General features: G+C 49.4%; 1 protein-coding gene across 6 annotated transcripts in view; it reads left to right on the top strand.

Annotated features, from left to right (window-relative positions):
- LTBP2 (latent transforming growth factor beta binding protein 2) overlaps positions 1–22,869 on the top strand; it is a 71,458-nt gene that overhangs the window by 16,926 nt on the left and 31,663 nt on the right. For all 6 annotated transcript variants that reach the window (XM_041471939.1, XM_041471937.1, XM_041471935.1 and 3 more), the window contains 5 exons: positions 15,394–15,575; positions 16,978–17,148; positions 18,701–18,901; positions 19,239–19,507; positions 21,023–21,125. In XM_041471939.1, coding sequence (XP_041327873.1) covers positions 15,394–15,575; positions 16,978–17,148; positions 18,701–18,901; positions 19,239–19,507; positions 21,023–21,125 — 926 coding nt within the window. The remainder of the gene's footprint in view (positions 1–15,393; positions 15,576–16,977; positions 17,149–18,700; positions 18,902–19,238; positions 19,508–21,022; positions 21,126–22,869) is intronic.

The raw sequence follows: 22,869 nt of genomic DNA, 5'->3' as shown, positions 1-22,869 counted from the left end.
CCTTTCAGCATTCCAACTTCTGGGCTAGCTGCAGAGCCTGTAAGAGTGAGCATCTGCAGCCAAAGGCATGGTCTTGCCCATGCCCTCCCATTGCTTCACTTGTTGGTCCCCACCTGGTCTCTGGGTGAGTTGGCTCAGTTCAGTAAACCAGCAAAAAAATGAACACAGCAAAATAAAAGATAATTTTCTGCCACTTCAGTGGACTAAATTGGCTTATTGCAAGATCATGAGACCAGAAGAATTGGACAGAATTGCAAGTCTAGCAGTGAAGGGGAGGAAAGGAGGGGTGGGGAAGTCACTTCTGTAGGCTGGTTATTTGTCTCATGAAACCACACTCTTAGACTTGTCTGAACTTGCAGTGACAACATCATCTCTTTCCACTGAAGTACTTTCTGTGCTTTTGCATGAAGCTTTCTTCATACGGTTGGGCTGTAGCAGCAAAAGCAAGAAGTTTGTCTTAAAAGAGCTAGGTAGTGGTGGTTCACGTTTGCCAGTATGAGGATTGGTTTTTAGGCACTGCAAACTCAGAGTTGCATTCGCTGGAATTCAGTTCACTGTCAAGTGTGAGAGGAACAGCTTCTGGCATCTCTGGTCCCTGGATGAGGGTGGGTTGTGCTGGTGGACACTGACTTTTTCTAGTCAGCCTGGCATGATTTCACAGGAGCTGGCTTACTTGTCTGATTTGTCAATAAGGAAGAGGTAGAAGAAGTTCTTGAATGGTTCAGTGGATGGAGGACACTGGTGATTCTAGGTCAGTGTTGTGAGAAGACTGAGTTCCAGGACAAATACCCAGTCCCCAGTCTCCCTGTACATTTGCATTGCTTACAAGCAGGAGTTGCACAAGAGTAGGAGCTTATAGACATCTAAGCCTTGCCTTGCTGTTCCAAGACAGGAAATCAACCCTCACATGAGTGAATTTGCATTCTCTTTTTGTTTATTTGTATCTATATTGGCTTTATTCGTGTTTGTTTGTACAGAGCTAACTACCAAAAACTCTGAAGCCATGCACTAGAACAGTACTTCATTAGATTCCCTAAAAACATGCAACAAAATCCATGAATCCTCCACAGAGACCTGGTCTGTAAGAAGTAATTGGGTTGCTTTTGGTTTCAATGTGTTTTGAAGTGAGTCTTCAGAGAGAGAGTTAAGAGAGCAGCCAGCTGAAATAGTTAGGAACCGCCTGGACCAAAATATTCCCCACTTACCTGAGTGATGGGACTGCTTTAAAATTATTTCTTGTCCTCATCTAGTTGGACTTGCTGCTTATCATGGCTGCACCTTCATTATGGGGAGTAACCTGGTCTGGAGGTAGGAAATCTTTGGGAGTCTGTAGGAGCCGACAAAGTGCTGGTGAAGAGCATGACCAGACAGCTGCCTGTTTTAATGGTTCTGCTTCTGGTATGTATGTGCTTCTGGTTCTGCTTCATGCCCTCCAGAGCCACAGTAGCTTTCTGTAGCTTCCCTGCCAGGAGAGCCCAGGAAGCGCAACTGGGACAGCAGGAGCTGTTACTGTCAGTCCTCTGGGTGAGAACTGGCAGCTCCTTGAGCAACAGGGCTGTCCCAGTCATACACAACTGGTTGTACTGATCGGTTGGTATTTTCACCTGTCAGATGTGAGGGCTAGTGAATGGACCTGTGAGCATTCCCACTGTAGCTGTCATGGATCCTTTTCTGGTTGTGCTGGCAGTCTTGGAAAGATGTGGATGTAGAGGTCAGCTTGAATGTTGTGCTGAGCACAAGCATCAGTGCTGTGGAGTTACATGTAGCCATCAGTGTTTCTGTTTGGAGAGGTACTGGGTAAGAACCACTTCATCCTGGGCTTGCCTCTGTGGTGTGCATTCTCTCTTCTTCCTGGGACTAAAGAAGATGTATTCAGTCTTACATGAGCTCAACTCTTGCCCAGGGAAGGACAAAGCTAGGAGAAGGGCAGCTCTGGGTCCACTTTGCTGACACCAGAGCTGGTGATACTCCAGCTGCCATCCCTGGAAATACAGGCTAAGCAACGAGTACCACTTCCCAAGTTCCTTCAGCAGTCTGTGGCTCAGTGCAGATTTGGAGTCAGGTGTCCGAGAGAGCCTGTGGAGACTTGTTAGCTGCTGCACAAGCTGAGAGGCCCCCACTCTGTGCTGGCTGGAACAGCAAGTGCTCTGGAGAGCAAAATCCTGGGGGTGTTAGAGGCCCTCCCAGCATGGACTAGCTGCAAATCCTCCCTCTTCTTGATCTCAGCCTGAATCTCTGCCTGGAGAAGCAAAGCCTTGATGGATGATTGTGCGGGTGGAGTTGCACCTCAGCCCAGAAGCCGAGCTAAATGGAAACAGCTTTGTTTTCCTAAGGCTGGAGTATCAGCAGAATTCATGTTTATTTAGCAGGGAGTGGAAAGGGTTTGTTCCCTTGCCCCTTACCCTCAGGATGGCTGACCAGATGCCTTGACTCTGGGCAGCGTGTGTGGAGGGTCCTGTTGCTGCCACCTGAGAAGGTCCCTTCTGCCAGGAGTGTTGTGCATAAATCTGTGCAAGGGAGCTGTGCTGCCTGGATGATGGCTGCTTGCAAAGCAAGGCATCCTTCATCAGGGATGAGAAGCAGAGATGTCTGAGACCTGCAAATCATTTCCCCAGAAATGCAGGCAAGGGAAAAGGACATAGCTGTGGTGTAAGGTGCTGAGACACTGTGCAGACAGCTTAATGCAACTAAGCTCTTGAGGGCAGGGAGCTTCCTCTGAGAGGGTTCTGTTTAGGCAAGGCAGTTGCTGGGAGTTGCCTGGTGTTTTCAGGATGGAAAAGGAAGAAGGCTGAGTTGCAACATGCCTGGCCCACTGATTTCTGATCTCAGACTCTCCTCTGCAGCACTCTGGAGGAGACATCTCCTCCCTTCCTGATGAGAGGAAGTGCTATATGCAGCCCTTGAGGAGCTGTGGCAAGCGCTCCTGGCCTGGGAACACTGGGAACCTCATGCCAGCAGGCAGGCTCTGCCAAAATCTCTGTTCTTTCCCCTGGAAGCAAAGGATTAGAACAGCAGGGAGCAAGCAGATGGGAGGATCTTGAGTGTGTGGCAGAGGTTGCTGGATGGAGAAAGTGTATTTCTCCTCATTTGAAAATTGTTCTCTTTCATTTGAAAATCCTGTCCTGGTGATAGTCAAATGTCAAGCATGATCCTTTGCAAAGGGGAGTTGGTCCCATGGATGGACACAAAGCTGTCTGCCCTGGGGTCACCACTTAAAACAGGACATTGAGAACTGTGGCTTGGCAAAATCAGCTCGATGAGCTTGTTGTCATTGAGGACTAGCAGATAGAACAAAAAGTTCACTGCAAGGTCACTTGCTTTTTAAAGATGCTGCTCCAAACAGAGGCAGATTTGTCTTAATTGTTAAAGCAGGATCTGGAGCCTCCTGTCTTGCCAGCTTTGAACTTTCCACATTTATGAGAAAAAGGGGAACTTGCTTACTGCCTTGCTTGGGTTGCTGACGAGTGTCCAGGACTGTCCACCATATGTCTAGCCCAAGGAGGAGGTCTCTACTAGCTACACACATAGTGAATGCATCTTTACTCTTCTGCTCACTTATGACTGTCACTCAGTCCACATTTATGAGTGTTACAATTTATTAATATCCAAATATCAGAGAAAAAAAGCACCAGCCCTAGATGGGAAGCATCCCCCTGTTTAAGTGCATTCCTGTGGCATAGGCTGTGGCAACTTTCCCACTTCATTTGGTATGGGACCAGCCCAGGGGATCCATAGAACATGATGTTGAATTCCCGGGGTAAAACACCGGTGCCAGCCTTGTGCCACTACAGTGTCTCTGCTTGTAGCTTGAATGGCATATTTTCTCAGTGCAGATAAGCCCTAACTGCAGCTTTCTAAGGTGCTTCCCTTTGGCAGTATGGTTTTTACAAGGTGGCCAAACATTTACATTCCTTGATCCAAAGCCAACTTTGAGTAGATATCTGAGACATTGTTAAAACATTGAAACTAAAAAGCCAGTGCCACTCTGGGTGAGAATATGTGGAAAGGAAAATATGTCACTCAGGACAATGAGATCTCCATAGCTCCAGATCTCGGCCCCTTTCCTGCCTTGACATAGTCAAAAGTCCTTGGCAAGCTGAATGAGAAGCCTAAAGGAAAAACTCAAGCTACTCAAGAGGAGTGTAAATGCCATTTTTCTTATATAAAAATCCTCCTATTTTTAAATTACATTATATACCTTCTCTAGTCTGGCCCCAGATTCAGTTGCTTTATTTTCTGGTGTTTTAAAGCTGTCAGCACCATTATGGTTTACATGTTTTATGTATTTACTTTCTGGGGGGTTGCATGCCCTTCAGAGCAGCAGGAGAATAGCTGGCTTTCAGGCCCCTCTTCAAAACTCCAAATATGGTCTTTACATTAGACCTGTTTTTTCTGCACCTCCTTGGGAACCATTCCTATAGCTTAACGCAGCCTTTAGGCAGTACAAATGCACTTTTCCTTCGAACTGAAAGAAGAGTGCTGCTACTGTCAGCTCAAGCTGAGACTCCACGCAAGAGAGTAGGGTGCAGGGCAAATACATTGTACATGTGGTAGGTAAGGTAGTACAGAAAATCCAGTTTATAGCCTATTTTATATACTATACATATATCATTTGGGACATTTATGACAATACAATTTATATAGCAGTTGTATAAAAAAGAAAGTTGTTAGAAGAGCACTAAGGCCATATGATCAAATGCTGGGAAGAGTTTTCCTAATGCCTGAATTTGGATTGCCATCTATCTTGCTTTCAGCTCCCTTGTGCCTGTGGATTGCTGCAGTTTCTCATACCTGACTGTGTGTTGCCTTTTTTGGTTTAAACTGGTACTTCACTAAAATCAAAGCTGTTCTCTTTAGTTGTGAATGTTTCACATAAATTACCAGTGCTAGCAGGAAACAAGGGATTAATTGAAGTTGATTTGATACAAGAAGTGGTTGAAATGAAGATCTAAAAGTCTCCATATAAAATCTACTTGTTCTCTTTTCCTTTCTTCAGAAGCATCCTGAGAAATGCTGCCCTGGGTTCTTGGTGCTTGGTGGGATTGCTACCTTGCTCTCCTCACCACCTCATTGTTTTTCCCACATGTGTGAAGGCTCTAATGTAGGCAGAAACTAAACATCTAGGCAGGAATTAAGAAGACATTCAGGCTGGAAAAATCTTATCTGTTACTGCTGAAGGAAAAATATCCTCTATGGAAGGAAGAAATCTGGAAGGAGAGACTAAGATTTTTCAGAGTAGGAGTGAAAAGCAAATTAGTCAATGGAGGGTAACTCATGTGGTGCCTACCAGGGACTGATGGTGCTTAGGACCCAAGTCACATGAGTTTTTTTCCCTGTACACCCTGGGCTCCTGCTCTGAGTCAAGGTATTCTTTATTGCCAGAAAAGATCTTGACAAGTTGGAAAGAATTCTGAGGGAGGGAGGGAGCTGAGTGGAATGGTTAACAGACCCACATCTGCAAAACTGAGCCAAGTGTTGGCCTTGGGGGATGAGGAGCATATTTGGAGGCTGAGGCTATCAGGATGGGGCAGCGTGTATTAGGTTGCCTGTAGCCTTGGCAGGGTGGCCATGGTAATTTTTCAATGGTATGGCTTTCTAATAAGCAATGTGCCAAACTATTCCGGGGATGTAATGACAGGTTGAAAATGACACTGGAGCTTTGCCTTCTCTGTGACTTTGGAGCTGTGCTGTTGCAGAACTGCAGTCCAGACACTGCCAAAGCAGGTGCAGGGCTCCACATCCACTCTTCAATGAGGAGTCTGTGAAATCTGTTCCTCCCTTATAGTCCTTGGTTTGGGTACTGAAGGCTACATGAGAGAGGTCTAGAGCAGACTGATGGTCATGGTACTCCTGAAGTCACTGGCTTTGCCTTCAGGCATCACGCTTACATGGCCAGGAGTGTTCCTGGTTCCCAGACACCCACTAGTCATTTGGCTAGTGAGCAAGTGCAGGGATATAGTCAGTGCAGAGCAGTACAGACTAAAAATCACCAGGATGCTCATTCCCTGATCCCCGGCAGGGATGAGACTTCAAGAATGGATAGCAAAGGTTACATCCCAACTCAGCTCTCATGGATTGAGTGCTGCAGGTGCAGGAATCCTGTGTGTGGCTGGGGACGGAGCAATGTGAGAAGACCTAACAACACTGAGGTAATAGATCCAAAGGCCAGGACATCCTGCTGGGTGTTTAACCATGATTTTAGCTTAAAATATGTCTTAGATCTACAGTGTTCCCAGGATGAGTGGGAGACCACCTGCTGTAGATGAAAAGCCTTCACTTCTTCAGATGAGAGCACTACACACGTCTCTTCACGTTGTTGCTCTCATGCTGTGTGTGTGTGTGTGTGTGTGTGTGTGTGTGTGTGTGTGTGTGTGTGTTCAACATGCCTGGGATGAGAGAGGCTTTTCCAGCCCTCTCTGTGTCCTCTGTAGAGCAGTGGGCAGGCAGCTGGCTCCCCCCATTCCCAGGGGTGCATGTGGGTGCGAGGATGAATAGGCTAAAGTGTTTTTTCAGGGCTTTGAAGCTGGCAGCCTAGTGAAGGGGGTGGGTGTTACTAGTCAACAAGATGGAAATGAAACTCAAATGTGCTTGTTTTCTCCCTGTGTTATGGGGGAGATGAGTGACCTCCCTGCAGCCAACGTTGAGCTTTTCTCTGGCTAATGCCTCTGCGGCAGGTTTCATTAGATGGCAGCCAGGCCCCCAGCTCGCAGCTGTTGTGTTTTGTGGAAACAGAGGGCCCTTTGAGATGGAGATCTGTGTGCTTGTGTGCACAAGCACAGGTTGATATGTTGTCTTTTGCTCTTGCATGCCACTGCCCTAAACACAGATCCTTCCCTGCCAGGTAGGACCCTGTAGTGGGGAGCATAGGGAGTAGGAGAGGGGCAGAGGAGGCCTTGCTGTGGTTGGGGGGGGTTGAAACCTCACTGGGGTGGTCACTTTGCATGACTGACAGCCCAGCTCTGACTATGCCAGCAGCTCGTGCCGGGTTTGTGATGGTGCCCAGTGTCTGCAGTAAGATGGTGACACCGATGGAAACCTGCACGTGATGGCAGCTGTTAGGATGCTTCTGGATGTGTCTCTAATCACTAAGGTGTGAGACTGCCTGTGTGACTGTGTTTGGCAGCAGTGCTGTGCCTGTTGATTGTGCTGCTCAGCACCAGCCCCTCCATGCAGCAGGGGAGCCAATTGAGGCAGCTTTCTCATTGTTCCAGCCCAAAGGAGTGTGCAGCTGAGCACCACAGGCCAGCCTGGGCAGTTCTGCCAGAGAGGTGGTAGCTTGCCTGGTCTCCCTCACCATCTAAATCCCTGTTTTAGTCTATGGAGTGTTCAAGGTATGGCCCAAATGTGGCATTTGTAATCATGTAACCTGGCATGGTTCCTCTGTTGGCTCCACTTGGAGCTCAGCCTGCATAAAAATGCAGGCTGCATTTTTATTTTTGGCATTGGCCTGCACTTCAGCTCTGGAGACAAGCAGATTGCAGACAGCTCTTTATCACATTTGGCATTTGGAAATCATGATTCTGGCCATTTTATGGGTCAGCACTATGGTCTGGTGGATCCAACCATGAGCACAATCTGCAGCTCCTGGGGACCACCTGATGCAATGTCCTTGAGCAGGGCATGTTTCTGCAGCCTCGCAGGGCCAGGCAGGTGCTGTTCCCATGCTTGGAGAGTTGGACTTCTTCCAGGGAGTCAGTTGCTCACTGCCTAATACATGACAGCAAAGAAGAGCATTCAACAGAGTGGCAGGTGGCATGTGTGGCACATGTGGCAAGGGAAGGGCATTTAATGTCAGCAGAGAGCTGTGTGGAGGCATGTGAGCAGCCACTTTGGCTAAGGAGAAAATTGGATCCCAAGAGACTGGTTAAAAAGAGCTTGTTAATTGTCTGTGAGCTTAGAGAGGTTCAGTTATGTATGTGGTGTCTGGCAGCTCCTGAACAGATAAAATTAGAGTTCAAGCCCTCTCCCTCTCTGTTCTCACACAGTACACAGCAGGCTGGGAACCAGCTAGGGTGGCTCTGCAGCACTGGCACTGCTTTGGGGGCCAGAAGAAGGAAGATGCCAGGGTGGTGGTGGTGGAGTCTGAGCTTGGTGGCATGAAGCAGACAGCTGATGACTCTGCTGTCCCATGGACTTGCACATCTATTGCTACAGTTTGTAGAGAGAGATTCAGGGAAATCTTGGCCAGCCACTGGCACACATGTCAAGTGGAGCAGGCAGCTGGAGTTACCACTGCAACACAGGTGAGAGCCCAAAATAAGAGCCATGTGGGCTCTGTGAGAGCTTCTTGGTCACTGTGGTAAGGGACAGGGCTGGCACCGGGGTGCTGGGCTGACATGACTCTTGGCATGTGCCAGTGACAGAGTATAATGTGTGGCAGGGAGCCTGACACATGTTCCTGGCCCTGCAGCCCCACTTTGTGAGTGCTGTCTGTGCCCTCCCACACAAAGGCAAAGGGTGTCATCACTGACACTCTGCCAACAGCAGTCTTGAAGGGGAAGAAAGATTTGGATGATTCACACCTTGATGCTCCTGTGCTGGTCCAGGTGCCTGTGTCTTGTGTCCCATCTTGCATGACATCTGGCTATAGGAGTATGTGAATCTGGCACAAAGGCACTGAGCAGCCGTTCTTGTGGCATTCATGGTGCATAGATTCTGCTTAGCTCTCCCAAGAAGGTCTCATGCCTGTGGGAGGCTGGCAGCCTCTTTCCCTGTGCAGGAGAACTTCCCTTGCCTTCCATCAAATGCTGGGGAGGAGCATGGGCTTCGGACTTCAGGGTCTCCCTCATTTGAATGCGAGGTACCAGGGCTGAAGACACCAGCAGGAGGGACAGCAGGCAGGTTTCAGTGGTGTATCTGCTGCCCCTGGAGATAATAAACTGAGCCAAAATTTATGGACTTAATGTGGGTGGGCTTGAAGTCAGGTACCTTGTATGGTGTGGTTTTCCCCCTCCTCCCAGAGTCTTAACAGAGCTGTCTTCCTCGTCAGCATGTTTGTGAGCTAATTGATAATAAACTTGAGTGCTCTCTAAGCAATGCCTCTCCTGTGCTCTGGGGCCTGCTGACTGAGCCATGAATCCTTTCTGCCTGCTGAGGAACCTATTTGGAATCCAAGAAAGGGGAAGTTTCTGGTTTGCAGTCAATTTACTGCTTTCCAAGGCTGGCTGCTTCTCTTTCCCCCATAGACACAGATGCTGGTGTTAAGGCTGCCCATTCTTCTGTTATGGTTTAGTGGAAAATCAGCAACTGCTGAGCATTACAAAGCGGGAAGTGAATCACTGATTTTGGTCCCTGTGGCCCCAAGCAGGGAGGGCATCTTGCCAGAAGGACAGGCAGATGGACCAGACAGACACCAACTATATTGTTCAGCATTTAAAATCCAGGGGAGAACCTGCCTGTTGCCCTGGCAGGTTATCAGGGGCTGAGCATGACTCAGTCCCTGTCCTGGCTGAGCCCAGTCATCTTGGAGATGCACATGCAGGCTGTGGTCTGCAGTAGGTGGGGTGGACTTACAAGTGCTGCAGTGTCTGCCCTCCATGGGAATCTGTTCCCAGCCCCCTGGGCAGCACATGTCCTTTCTGGGTACCTGGAGGCAGCAAGTACTGGCTAAGCAGCAAGCTGGTTATCTTCGGAGAGATGGAGCTTGTTGGGCCCTGAGATGGGGTTTTCTAGACCCTGGGAAGATAGTTTCTTCTATGAGAGCTGCTTATCTTCAGATTTGTTTTGGCCAGTGCTATTGTTGCCCTTCTGAGAGTTGCTCCTTAGGTCTCAATAGTCTCTGTCATCTCTCCGTGATGTTCAGCATGAACATCAGAAGATTTGTTTCCAGCTGGAAGGGTAAATTTCCAGTCCTCATCTCTCCAGCCCTTTCCTTGTCTGGGGTTAGCGCCCCTCCCTGCTGACCACACTGCCCAGGACTCACTCTCTCCACAGTGCCTCAAGCCATCCACCCTGCTGTGGTCTGTCAGGCTTTGGCTGCAGAGAGGGTGAGGCAGGCTGGATGAAAAACCAGTAATACTCTTGTGGTACTTGGCTCTGCATTTCTTTTACACAAATAGAAAAAAACCCCACCGTTTCCCAGCTCACTAGTAGTCTGGCCAAAGTCAACAGTTGGATGAAGAGCAGCCGATAGAAGCTAAATCCAGGAAAGACTGAGGTGTTGCTGCTGGGGAGAGGGAAGTGCTTTGAAGAGTTTGCCACCTTTGCCTCCAGCTCCAAGGAGGATGCCTGGTGTTAAGTCACTAAGAGAACAGTTTGCCCACCTGTATACTCCCTCTGGCTTTTGCTTACCCAGAGAACTATGATCACCAGAAGTGATCAGAGATTTGGAAATGCTTTCTATATACAGTGGGTTAGGAAAACACTATTGCTTTCCGGATACCTCAGTCTCAGTGATTTAGACTTGGTTATTGTGACTCTGCCTATCTAATCTTGAAATTGCAGGCTTTAAAAAAACCCTGTGGTTGATTCAGAAAACAGAGATCCTCCTATCCATCTGTGCAGTTTCTGGGAGTCTGCCAGCTCAGTCCTCAGTGGAGTGAGAGGAAATCACTCACCTGCTCTGTTCAGAGAACAGGCACCTTGTCGGTTCATCTGGGACTGGCAGGAGAGCCATGACATCCAGAGCATACAATATTTTTGTACCTTCTTTACCCTGCTAAGACTAAAGTAAATATAGAGCAGAGTGCAAGTGGTACCAAAATTCATTGAAAATAAAATGTTTACACACAAAAGTGCTGTGACAATGTGTGGGATCCCTTGTTGAAGAAATACAAGTGTTATTTGGGTCCTGCAGGGATATATGTAGGGGACCAGACCTCCCTTAGCTCTGTTGACTTCTAGCCTGTGTCCTCAGGCTTATAGAGAATCCAGCCATTGACCTGCACCTCAGAATAGGGCAGCTAAAAGCGCTTGTTGGATAGTTTTGTACTGTTGCATATGTGGGTCAGTCTGTCTGCACAGCTCCCTCCCATCCCAAATCTTTTAATTTTGATAAGCAACTAATACATTTAGGTATTTCTATGTGAAGGTGACTGAGGTCTCTCAGCTGGACCTTTCAGCTGGTAGAAATCAGCAGCAGCACTCACACCCATGCTCCTGGAAGGAGAACTCTACTCCCTCTGCCTTCCCTCCTTGCCCCATGTTCTGTCCTGGACCATTGCCACTGTGAGCTCCAGAGGTGGGTGCTACAGGACAGCCCAGAAGGACAGGTGTCCTAGGAGTCTGCATGCTGATTTTGCCCTACAGGCTGTGCCTGACACAGAAAAAGTTGTCAGCAGCTCTGATGGATGAAGAGCAGGCAATTGTCTGTAAAAGAAGAGACCACTGCCTCTTTGCAGAGATCTGTGCTGGCCATGTGACTGAAGTGGAAGTGAGAGATACCATGTTGAGGGAGGCTGTAAGACTGAATTAATATGAGGCCCTGGGACTTTTAGTGACTGAAAGTGCTTGAAGTGTCAAACTCCTCTGCCTCTTCATTGCCTCTTCTCAAGCAGGCGGAGGCACGTAGCATGGTAACACAAGCTCCACACTCTGTTGATTTGGAGCTACTCCATCTGTTTCCCATCCTCACTCTTCCCCCTGGGACAGCCACACCACTGAGAGAACCTGTGGCAGTGCAGATCCCTGGAACCTGGCCAAGCTCTGGCCCTACGTTTATTAAGATCCATCAAATGGACAGGGATTGCTAATGGCTTCTGATCAGATCCATACTGCTGTGGTGAGCTCAGGTGCATTTCCTGAGACACCTCAAGCAAGCCAGTTCCTGTCTGCCCAGCATGGACTGACTCTGAAGGTTTGGAGGGAAAAAACTCTGTTTTGTTTTCCCTGACCATGAGCCAGCTGCTCAGCATGACAAATTGAGATGGAAAGATGCCTTTTGCCATTGACTTCTGTAGCCCAGGCTTGAATGGTATTACTCAATGCAGTCCACAAATCCCAGTGCTCATCCGCCTAGAATAGAACCAAATAAACAAATTAATTCAAAGCAAATCTGACCCCCCCCACACCTCCTCCCTGCTTCAACTCACACTGGAATGCTTTGCCAAAATGGGATCTCAGTAGGATGACTTTTCCTCAAGTGTTGCAAGCCATAGAGTAATGTTCCTACTCTGTTTTTCCTTTGTGAAGTTGGCACTGCCCCTTGTAGTAAGGTCATGTAATCACTCTTTCTTTGGAACTGAAATGCTAATGATTATTTTATTTAAAGCCCTTCACATGTTGTTGTTATGGGGTTTTGTGGGTTTTGTTACAAAATTTGGTAATCCTGGGAATGACAAGAGATGTTCCTAATGACAAAGGGTGAAGTTCCTTCAGGCAGGCAGTGTGTAGAGCCCAGCCAAGCTCTGCTGCTTGCACATAGCATGCTCCCTTTTCTCAAGGGTAGATATGATGTTAGGGTTTTCAAGCAGAAGAGCTGATATTTCCCTGTGTTATGCTACTGCCACCTTCACCCAGTGACTCTTCAGATCTCAGGGCCAGCACTAGGACAGTCACTGGTGTTTGGGGGAATGCACGTCTTTTCCTCAGAGTGCTTCCATCTCTGCAGTAAAAGACCGTGGAATCCCAGCCATAATCACCCATAGCACTGTGCTTGGGATCTGTTACTAGAGATCAGAGAACAAATGTGCCTGAGCTTCCAAGGCTTGGTAGCTCCTCCCTAGCCTCCCTAGAGTTCCATATGGCTTTTCTTTTGTCACTAGCAAAGCTAGCACTAGCACACCAGGTGACAAAGCAGCACATAACAGGCATCAGAAGTTCCTTTTCTGGCTGCAGGGCTGAATTAGTAGCTCAGAACAGTGTGGGCAGGTCATGCCTTGCTGGCCTGGCCATGTGGGGTAGGTGGTACTCTGCAGAACCTCAGGAGAGCTTCTGAAAGGGACTGAGGCAGAACTGAAATAAGGTTCACTTTAATTATTCTGGCTAGCCTTGCTGATTATTGAAAAAGAAGCATTATTTGCTGTCCTCATCTCAGTTTAGATCTTGATTTTAACAAGACAAGAAATATTTTTGTCAGCACACTCTCCTCTCCTGAAGAGATGTATCGGGAGTTTGGGAATCCACTGCTGAGGTTTTTGCAGAAGGAAGACAGCTGTAGTGCTGCATGTAGGAATGCTTTCTAGTAAGGAATCATTTGGCTTCAGTTTGTAGATGTTGTCTTTACACCTGGCATTTTGTTCCTGTGGAGAAGCCTGTCCCCTCTAATCACAGCACCTCTTCTTTATCCTAAATTGAAGAGGTTGAATACTTTAGGTTTCTTACAGAAAGGCATTTTCACCAGTCCCCCAATTATTTCTATGATATTTTTTCCTGTATTCTCTCCATATTTTTGACATCCCTTAGAAGATGTGACATATTTTACGTCACAGCTAGGATGATATTATAGCATGTATACACCCTCCTGTGATGAGGACGTGTAGGGAGGCAAAAATACCTCCCTGTTCCTGCAGTGTTTCAATGTCCTAATGTCATGGCATTGAACTGACAGTTCATATTTAATTGCTTGTCATTAGCCCTGAAATCTTTTCTGAATTGCTGTTTTCCAGGATCATCTCCAACTATCTGCAGCTGCTGCCTGCATTCCTTCTTCCTAGAAGTGTAATCCTGCATTTGGCTCTATTAAAATCCCATGTTGCTGGGATGTATTTACCCTCCACAGAGATCCAAACTGCTCTGTGTGATTGCTCTGTTCTCATCACGATACACCACATTGCAAATTTTTGTGTCAGCAGCACACATTATCAATGTCGATTGTATGTTTATTTAGAAATAAAAATATTTATTTCCAGATGAAATTCTTGAATCATGCCAGGCCTCATACTGATCACCCTGGAACCCATCTAATTCCCTCCCCAGTGACAACTACTTCTTGTGTTCTCTTTCACAGCCAGTTTGTTATTAATTTTGCATGTGCCTGATTGACATCGTACTGCCTGTTTATTTTTTATTGAAATAGCATAGGCTCTTAGACGGTTGGTGTGCATGTGTCTAATTCTATCAAATTATGAAAATGGACTCCTTTGACAAGAATGGTTCTTCACAGACTTCCTTGGCTCTGATGTCACTTTGTATTCCTTTTGTTTAGTTCCCAGTTAATTAACCTGTGTGTCATCTTTTCCATTGTTCAGGGCTGATTTTGGGCTTGCTGGCTGACACTTACCTTGTGTGTTGTTCTTGACCTGCTTGAATACCAGCACAGCATGAGTTCCCTTTCCATCTCCCCAGATCTTATTGTTATTCCAAGCTATCCAAGGAATGTCTGCAAGGCAGAGCTGCTGTCAGCCAATTCTCATTGAATCACCCAGTCCTGTTTGGTTTAGAAATTTGTGTTCCCTGTAGACACTGTAACACATCTCCTCTGCTGACTGGAAGATGGCAAAAACCACAGAATGGGATAGAAGTGCCACTCTTTGCCTCAGCCAGTTCATCAGAGATGGAGGTGTTGCACAGGGTATGCAGAAGAGTTGTCAGGACTGAAGTTCAGTTACAGAGGCATCCAAGGCTAGGACTTTCAAAGAAGCTCAAGGAGCACATGGGCAGCCAACTTATTTTGGCCATTGGCTGTACCAAGCCTTTTTCCTTGCAGGTAGTGCAGGTGAGAATGAGATACTTTTGTTGGAAAGCAGAGTACCCTCTTGGAGGCTTAGTGCTGCAGTCAGTAAAAGGAAATGGGAGCAAGTGCAGTAGATCAATGTCTAACACAAAGAGCTCTGCCTTGTGGTCTGCATGGCTTTATAACAGAGTGTGTACGAGATGTGACCTTGAGAGCTGGATGGCTTCTCTGTGCTTAGTCCCCCGAGAGTACCAAAAGCCATAAATGCAGTTAGTGCAGAAAGTTTAACTGCCCTTACAGACTTCAGTTCTTGTTTGTGACTCTCTTGTTTGTGACTCTCATGGGCCAGGTTTTGTGTATTTGCTTGGTCTGGCCTCTGCCCTGACTGTCTTACTGTGTTTTTAGTGCTTGTTTGGGGCTGGAAAGGCAGGTCCTGTGAAAACTTCCACCATAAGAACAAGTGTATTTGGAGCTGCTTATGTTTGCTATGGTCAAGGAACAGATCTTCAGTGTGATGGGCAGGCAGAGGTTCTTCAAGGTAGCCGAAGCATCCCTGTGGAAGGACAGCCTGATGTGATGGTACAGAGAGGGTGTCTTGGTGAATACCTTGTCCTGCCAGGCTCAGGACATGGGGCATAGTTCTAGAGGGAAACAGTGTGCCATGGTGATGACTGAAAGTAGGGGAGGAGTGGGATCCTGCACAGGTAGATGAATCTCTATGTCCAGGTGGCAGCTCAGGCAGCTTGGCAGTGAAGGTTGCTGCAAGGTACATTGGTGGACAGGCACTGTGGGTTAGTGCAGTCACTTGTGAGGCATATTGGTCCATTTTTTCTCTTCCACAGGATTCAGAGCAGAATTGGCTCTCCTGTCTCCCCTCAGCACACAGGGTCGTCAAGGACTGTCCGGCGCTACCCAGCCAGCAATGGCCAGCTCACCTCTAATGCACTCCCCAACGGGAATGGACATGAGCAGAGCAGATCTGGCCCACACGCTGTTTCTCAGGAGCACACCTTGTCTGCAAAAGGTAAGGTCTGTAGGGCTGTCACTCCTTTGGGGCTTCTTGCTGGGGTCATGGGAAGGGGCAACACTTTAACTGGGATCCCAAAGCAACCATGAACTCCCAGGACTGTGCTCCTCAGTGGAATGAAAAGGGAAGGCCAGCATGCTGGTAAAGGGGCCCTACTGAAGGAAAGCAGAATGCTGATGGCTTGAGACAGGAGCCAGGGAATATGACAATTGCATCTCAGAGATCTTGAACATCACCCCAGCACACTTCCCCACAGGGGAATTGCCTCAGTCTGTAGGAATGGTGTCTCCCAGCTTACTCCTCAGTCTGAGCAGCTCTCAAGGTCAGATTGTGCAACCAGCATCTATTTCTTCCCTTTGGCTGCTACTTTGATGCCTTCTGACATGAGCAGGGATTAGGCCAGGCTGCTGAGACATGCAGATGCTGAGCTCAATGCTTTCCCAGCTAGGACAGGTGCCAGTTCTCTTCTGCAGCTTGGTTCCCTCCTGAAGCCGTGATCCCCCAAGGAGGCACCATGTGGCACCTCAGCCCCTATGAGCAGGGCCATGAACCTGTCTGAAGCTGTAATCTGAAAGTGGGGATTGAAACAGGGAGTGGGGTGGGCACAGCAAGGGCAGCACATGACTGTCCCATTGGGCCAGGATGGAAGGCTCTGGTGTCACGCCAGCTGGTTACACAACAGTGCTGTCTGTTGACCATTTTCCACAAGTCCCAAAGAGATCTGAGTGTGATTTCCCATCATGTGGGAGAATGGTGAGGGACCAGAAGAGGACCATAGATAGCTGCTGGAGGTCAGGGGACACTTGTAGGGTGACAATGGTTTTCTTAAGACCTGATGCTCTCACTTCTAAATGACAGTGTGTTTATATGGGAAGACTTCCAGTGGTTTAAGAGCAGCCAGTCTTCTGACTACTGATGTGGCTGGAGAAAGAATATTGCTTAATGTGGAAAAACTCTCTTTATGATGAAGTTAGTGCATGTGTGTCCCTTCACACTTATGCCACTCCAAATTAGCAGAACTTGCTGCTTGCCATCGTTCATGTGTTGACAAACTCTTACAGATGCTGGAGCAGAAAACAGGCTGGAGTGAGCAGGGGCAAAGAGAGACGGAATCACAGAATTGCAGTCAGCTAGGTTGGAAAAGATCTTTAAGATCATTGAGTCAAATCAATGATGTAACACCACCTTGTCAGTTAGGCCATGGCACTAAGTGCCAAATCCAGTCTTTTCTTAAACACCTCCAGGGATGGTGACTCAACAGCCCTGGGGAGGGACATAAACCCCTCTTTGCACTGGGAATGCTCTGGAGCTTGAGCTGTGAATGACAGCTTGAGCTGCAAATAACAGTTCCCCTGGCCTGGAGATGCTGTTTCCACTTAGCACTCTTTTTCTTTCATAGGGGCCAACCTGACAGAGAAGATTAGGAAGATAAAAATTGTCTTCACACCCACCATCTGCAAACAGACGTGCCAGAGTGGGCGCTGCTACAACAGCTGCGAGAAAGGAGACACCACCACTCTCTATAGCCAAGGGGGGCATGACCACGATCCCAAATCTGGCTTCCGCATCTGTGAGCACTCCCATGTCCTCCACCTACTTTCTTGCTGGTCTCCCCACTCTTCTCTTCCTGCTTTTCCTGACTCTACAGACTGAGGGTTTGGGCTGCTGTAGGGAGGGGAAGCAATGGCTACTCTCAGTGCCTTGGGAGATGTCTTCTGGAGTCTTTGGGGCTTACTCTCTCTCTGGGGGAGGAAGAGAGACTTTGCCTCGTTGCTCTCTTTCCTGGGCAAGCAGATCCTGTTTCCATCTCACCCTGGGTAGAGGGGGATGTATGTGCTTGAGTCAGGCCTGCAGCCAAGCCTCACCACCCCCTTCTTCTCAGAGCCAGCTCACTGCTTTAGTTGGCATCCAGTCTTGGGGCTGACTTTCATCACCTAATTTCCTCCTGTTCTCTCCTTTCACTCACATGGCAGCCAGGAGAGCTGGCTGCAGGTTGCAAACTGTTCTTATAAACAAGCCTCGCTGAAACCACTGCTCACCTTTCAGAGCCACTGGGATTGCTCATCAAGTCATTGGGATATCCAGCTGGGGGTTGGTCACATTGTCTTGGAGCGAGCTGGTGGGAGAAACATGCTGGACTTGTTGGGACTTGTCCTCTGAGTGCCTCTGTATCATGCAAATTCTTCTCCTGAGAGAATGAAAAGTCTTGCTGTTGTGGGCACTGATGGAAGACTGTGTTCACAGAAATTTCTGCAATGTGTCTCCTCCCCTTAAACTGGGTGCTGGGCTTGAGCAAATGAGCTTGAAACAGGATGGATGTTCATCCCCTGGGATGAACCTGACAATCCATCCAGGAATGTGGAGCAGCAGTGTCTCATCTCATACTGAAATTAGTCAGGATAATCTGTCAAAGAATCCCATGTATTGCTTGAGTTTAGTTCACATTGAGAACTGCTCTGGGTTGCTCCAAGCATGATGAGGTCAGAAAGGACATGACTTTGGTTTCATCTGTGGATGCTTTTTCTGAGACTGTGCAGATGAATTGCTCCTGATTATTTTGTCCCACTTCACACTTCTCCCACATGAACTGCTGGCAGGGCCAGGGCTGGATGTGAGACAGGCTCTGAGGATGTGGCTCTCTGCCTGTTCTGTCTGCCTCTCCCATCCTGCTGAGTTCCCTTCTGGGCTAGGAGTAAAAACCCTGCCAAGTGGGGAGGGGGCGATGCAGAAGGGAAGAAATTAGGCAGACTTGGCTACATATGGCTGCCATGGCTCCTGACGCACTCCAAAAGATCCTGCTGTGTCAGCAACACCACCTTGGCAGCCCCTCAGGACATGGGTGCCCCAGCCTGGCTGTGGCCCCAGAGCCTGAGGGAGGGCCCATCTTCTTCCAGTCATGACTCCAGTTGTGAGCAGAGCTTGGGGAATGTGGTGTTGCCCAGCAGGGACCTGAGCCTGCCTCCAGGCTGCAAGTGCTGACCCCAGCCCAATGCTGGACCTGGTCCTTGGGATATCATGGAGTTAGTGCTGTCCAGGTGCAGCTGCCTGGCATCCCCCAGCTGCCCTTGGCTAGAGCCAGTGTCTCAGTTTCTCCTCTGAGCAGACCTCTCTTTGCCTTGCAGACTTCTGTCAGATCCCCTGCCTGAATGGAGGGCGCTGTGTGGGCCGGGATGAATGCTGGTGCCCCTCCAACTCCACAGGGAAGTTCTGCCACCTGCCAGCTCCCTCTTTGGAAAAGAAGCAAGGAGGAAGAGGCCCAAAGACCCCAGCTGGCAGCTCCATGAAGCACTCCACATATACCCTGCCCTTGTCCAACCAGCTTGGTGAGCACGGCCAACGGCTCCAGGCTCCACATTTTACTTCTACCTGTGTGCTCCTCAGATCTTTCCTAACAGGCCTGATGAAGCCACTACCTCCTTATGCTTGCTGTTTCAGGCCAGGTTGTTAGACAGGAGGTTTCCATAGTTTCTTGTGGAGATTTTGGTAGGTTTGTCCTCTTTTTAGGCCAGAGAAATATTTTCTCTTAGATGCAGTCTTCCTCTAGATTTCCTGGTGGGCTCAGTCTACCTCTCCCCCCACTTGACTTTGTTCATGATGATACTCTTTGGGTGCCAAATTGTTGCCAGATTGTCACAAATGTGGTGTAAACTCATCTTCCAGCTTCCCTAAACCCTTCTCTGGTGAATGTCCACATCAACCACCCTCCAGAAGCCATCGTGCAAATTCACCAAGTGGCCAGGGTGCGGGGTGATGCAGAGGCGTCAGAGGAAAACAGTGTTGAGGCAGTCCTGGTGCCTCAGCTGGCTGCTGTGCCCTGGTACACCTATTCCCATGGGAATGGGAACAGCATTGCCACTGAGAGCAGACAGCAACAGCAGAGAGCCCCAGGGCTGCTGGGGAGGTGCTTTCGGGAGGCTCTCCATGGGCAGGTAAGAGGTCATCTTCAAGTGTTGTGTATTTCTTGTTCTGTTTTGGGAACAAAGAGGGTGGCTTTATTCTGTAAAACTGTTCAGCATCAGCATGGGCATCATGCAGGTGCCATGGGCACAGGCAGCAATGTGTTAGTACTTGGGAAGAAAAAATTTCCTTGCTCTGATCCAACAGAGAGACCTCACTGCCTTGCCCTGACCAGGCTGTGCCCTCGGGCAGCACAGCCCAGACTTGATGGCTTTCACACACAGTCTGGTTTTAAAAGGGTGCCCTATTTATAGCAACATTTACAGCCACGCTCTGCGATTATTGTAGGAAACGTATAAAACATAGGAAAATTCCTTTCCCTCTCAGACGATAAATGGAAGTCTGATTTCCATGGAACCATGCCTTCCTGGAGAACTCGACTGGGGCTTGGGAAGCAAATGCACGTGAGGGACTTTCTCACCCCTGTCCCACAGTCATCATAATTTCTTATTTTGTCTTTCCCCATATGTTTCTCTTGCGTCACTGGAAAAGCATTGGAGGTTTTTGGCACCCACAGGAACACCTGTGAGCTCCCCCAGAGCAGTTCATGCTCAGAGAGACCCCCAGCCTGGCAGTCTGGGACTCAGCCCTGTCCCCACTGCTCCCCAGCCTTTTTGGGGGGGCTGCTCCCAGTTCCCATCCCGTCCTTCAGTCACTCCCATCCAAGTAGTTTCTAGCAGGAAATATTCTTAGCCATTCTCTAGTGCAAAAATAGAGGAGATCAGAATGGGGGGCTGGAAAAGCCCTGCTTCTCTGTGGGGAGATGGCAGTGCTGCGACCTTAGGAGCAGAGGATGATGATGCACGAAGATGCTTACGGATGCCTGGAGAGGCTGTAAGAGATGCTCTAGGGGCGGCAGGGGGTACCCTAGCTACGCTCACACCTCAGCCAGCGGGGGGATGCCGTGCCTGGGAGAGGGTGAGCAGTTCGGCGGGAATGCCTGCCTCTCCCGCCCCGCCACAGCCCAGCCGATCGGTATGCGACGCTGGGCAGGCGGCCACGCGTGCCTGGACGGCCGCCAGCTCCAGCCTGTGGCCCAGCGGCTCCGCTCTGATGGGGAAGCCTGTAATCCAGAGGGCCTTGCCGAGAGCGGGGAAAAGAGAGACTCATTCAGCAGAGGAAAGTGCCTGACAACAAGTTCCCTGCCGGGCTGGAGCGGTGCACCCATTTCACAGGCTAATCAGCCAGGCAAGGGGCTGATTCTGGGGTTTTGCCAGGTGATATCATCTCTGCTTCATCTCTGCTCTGTTTGATGGCCCCTTCCCCTCTCAAGGGTGCAGTCAAGGGAGGTTCTGTCTGCACAACTTTTTACTATCTTAATCCACGTCCCTGATCCTGCTGTGTCCCAGTGAGGAGCGGTGCCAAGAGGGCCGTGCCAGCCTCTGACCCCAGACAGCTGTTCCCTGTGCTGGCTCTGCTGCTGTCCTACCAGCTGGGCATGTTTCCTCTGCATCCCACAGAAGCCTGATCTGCTCCTCTCTCCGCAGTGCACCAACCCCCTGCCAGGGCTAACCAAGCTGGAGGATTGCTGCGGCAGTGTGGGGCTCTTCTGGGGCGTGGACCAGTGCCTGGCCTGTCCCCCTCGGCCAGGTGAGTACTGCTGCTGGCCAGGAGCTGGGACAGTGCCAGGGACAGCCTGCACCCTTGCCAGGCAAAGAAGAATGGCTGCCTCGTGTAGCCGAGGCAGGGAGCAGAGCTGCGGGGATGGGCAGCACGTCCCAGGTGAGTGCAGGGTCATGCCATCTGCTGCCCCAGCCCACCAGGGAACAGTGCTCTGGGCTGAGTGCTGGGCCCAGGCTCATGTGGCCAACGGTTCCCACCATGCTAGCCCCATTCTGAGGGAGAAACAGGAAAAAAGCAGCCGTGGTTTTAAGAGGTGCAGTTCTAGGCTGGAGAAGGAGGCTGCAGACTTGGCCCTATAGAGTTACGGGCTTGCTCTGGGCCCAACACGGGTTTGGCAGGGGCTCTGGAAATAACACTACATCAAACAATTGGCAGGAGCACACCCAGGGTCCGTTCCAGGGGCATGGGCGTCCAGCTCTGTTTCTGCTGCACTTGGGAGCTGGACAGACTGATCTAGCAGGAGATGGGGATTCCTCATCTGCTCTGCTCAGGGTGCTTCATGATGAGCACGGCCCCTTGCACCATGGTCACATCCTGTGTTGCGGTGGAGAAGCCATACAGGAGGACTCCTGGCTGGAGAGGAGGCAGTCCTGTGGGCACAATGGCTCCAGCATCCAGTGCTGTGTGGGTGTGCTGCAGGGCAAGGTGCACTCCCCTAGTGGAATGTGAGCAGGGAGCTGCTCACCTCTTCCCTACCTGTCTGCCTGCCTGCCCCCTTTCATTGCTGCCTGCCTGCTCAATCACATCCCTTCACTGGATCAAAGAAGTAAAGAAAACTGACCCCATGGTTCAGGAGACTTTGGACTCCTGAAATACAATGTAGGAATCCAAGGTAGCAGGTTTTGCAAGCAAGTGCGGTGTTGGTGACTTCTAGGTCTGCTCGGAGTTTTCCTGCTCGCTTACACACACATTCCCAAGAGCTGAATTTGCGTCTCATTATCCTCCCTCAATTCGATTCCTACTCAGCCAGGGGTAGTGCTGACTGGAGCCAAATTCCTTGCAATCACAGACGAGGTTGTCAGCATCCTGGAACCCAGTCCAGATCTTGGGAGCTCTGATTGCTGTCATCTTCCCAAGCAGCATGGCTGTGCTGTGGCCTTGGCCATGCTACTTCTTGCCTGCCCTCACCCATGTCCCAGCCCCAAAAAAGTCCTGGGCATTTGTGGTGTGGGGGTGACCCCAGGGTCTGCAGGTTCAGTGCAGGCAAGGAAATGCCCCACACAGGCCTCAGCCCCTCTTCTTTGTCCCTGGCCTTCACAACCCCAGTCATGGCTTTCTCTTCCCCATCCCACAGCAGTCTCCCTGTTTCTCACCCATCTTTCTGTGACCCCTCCATTAGAAAGCAGGGGGGCTGCTTAATCCTTCCGTTGGGCTGCAGACTGCTGCAAAAACTCTGCACCTCCTTTCTCCTTCTCCATGCAAGGTGCAAGATGATTGCAGAGAATGCAGCCAGAGCTGCAGCAATGATTTGCTCTGCTGGACTTAGAGCTTCAAAATGCGTCTAATTACAGGCTTCTAAGATGTGAAAACAAACACAAAATACCCCCATGTGCTCCTTGCAGTCAGCCAACCAAATGCACTTAAGACATGACTCCTAGCTGCCAGCAGACTCCACAGCTCACAGCTCCACACATGCTCTGTGTCCCAGGAGCAGCTGCAGCTCAAGGCAAGTTGTCACTGCTGGTCTTCACTGAGTGGACAGATGCTTGTC

This window comes from Pyrgilauda ruficollis, unplaced genomic scaffold, assembly GCF_017590135.1.
Source record: "Pyrgilauda ruficollis isolate IOZ18807 unplaced genomic scaffold, ASM1759013v1 scaffold28, whole genome shotgun sequence".
In the NCBI taxonomy this organism is placed as follows: Eukaryota; Metazoa; Chordata; class Aves; order Passeriformes; family Passeridae; genus Pyrgilauda; species Pyrgilauda ruficollis.
The sequence above is the reverse complement of the archived record's forward strand: the minus strand, read 5'-3'. Positions and strand labels throughout refer to the sequence as shown.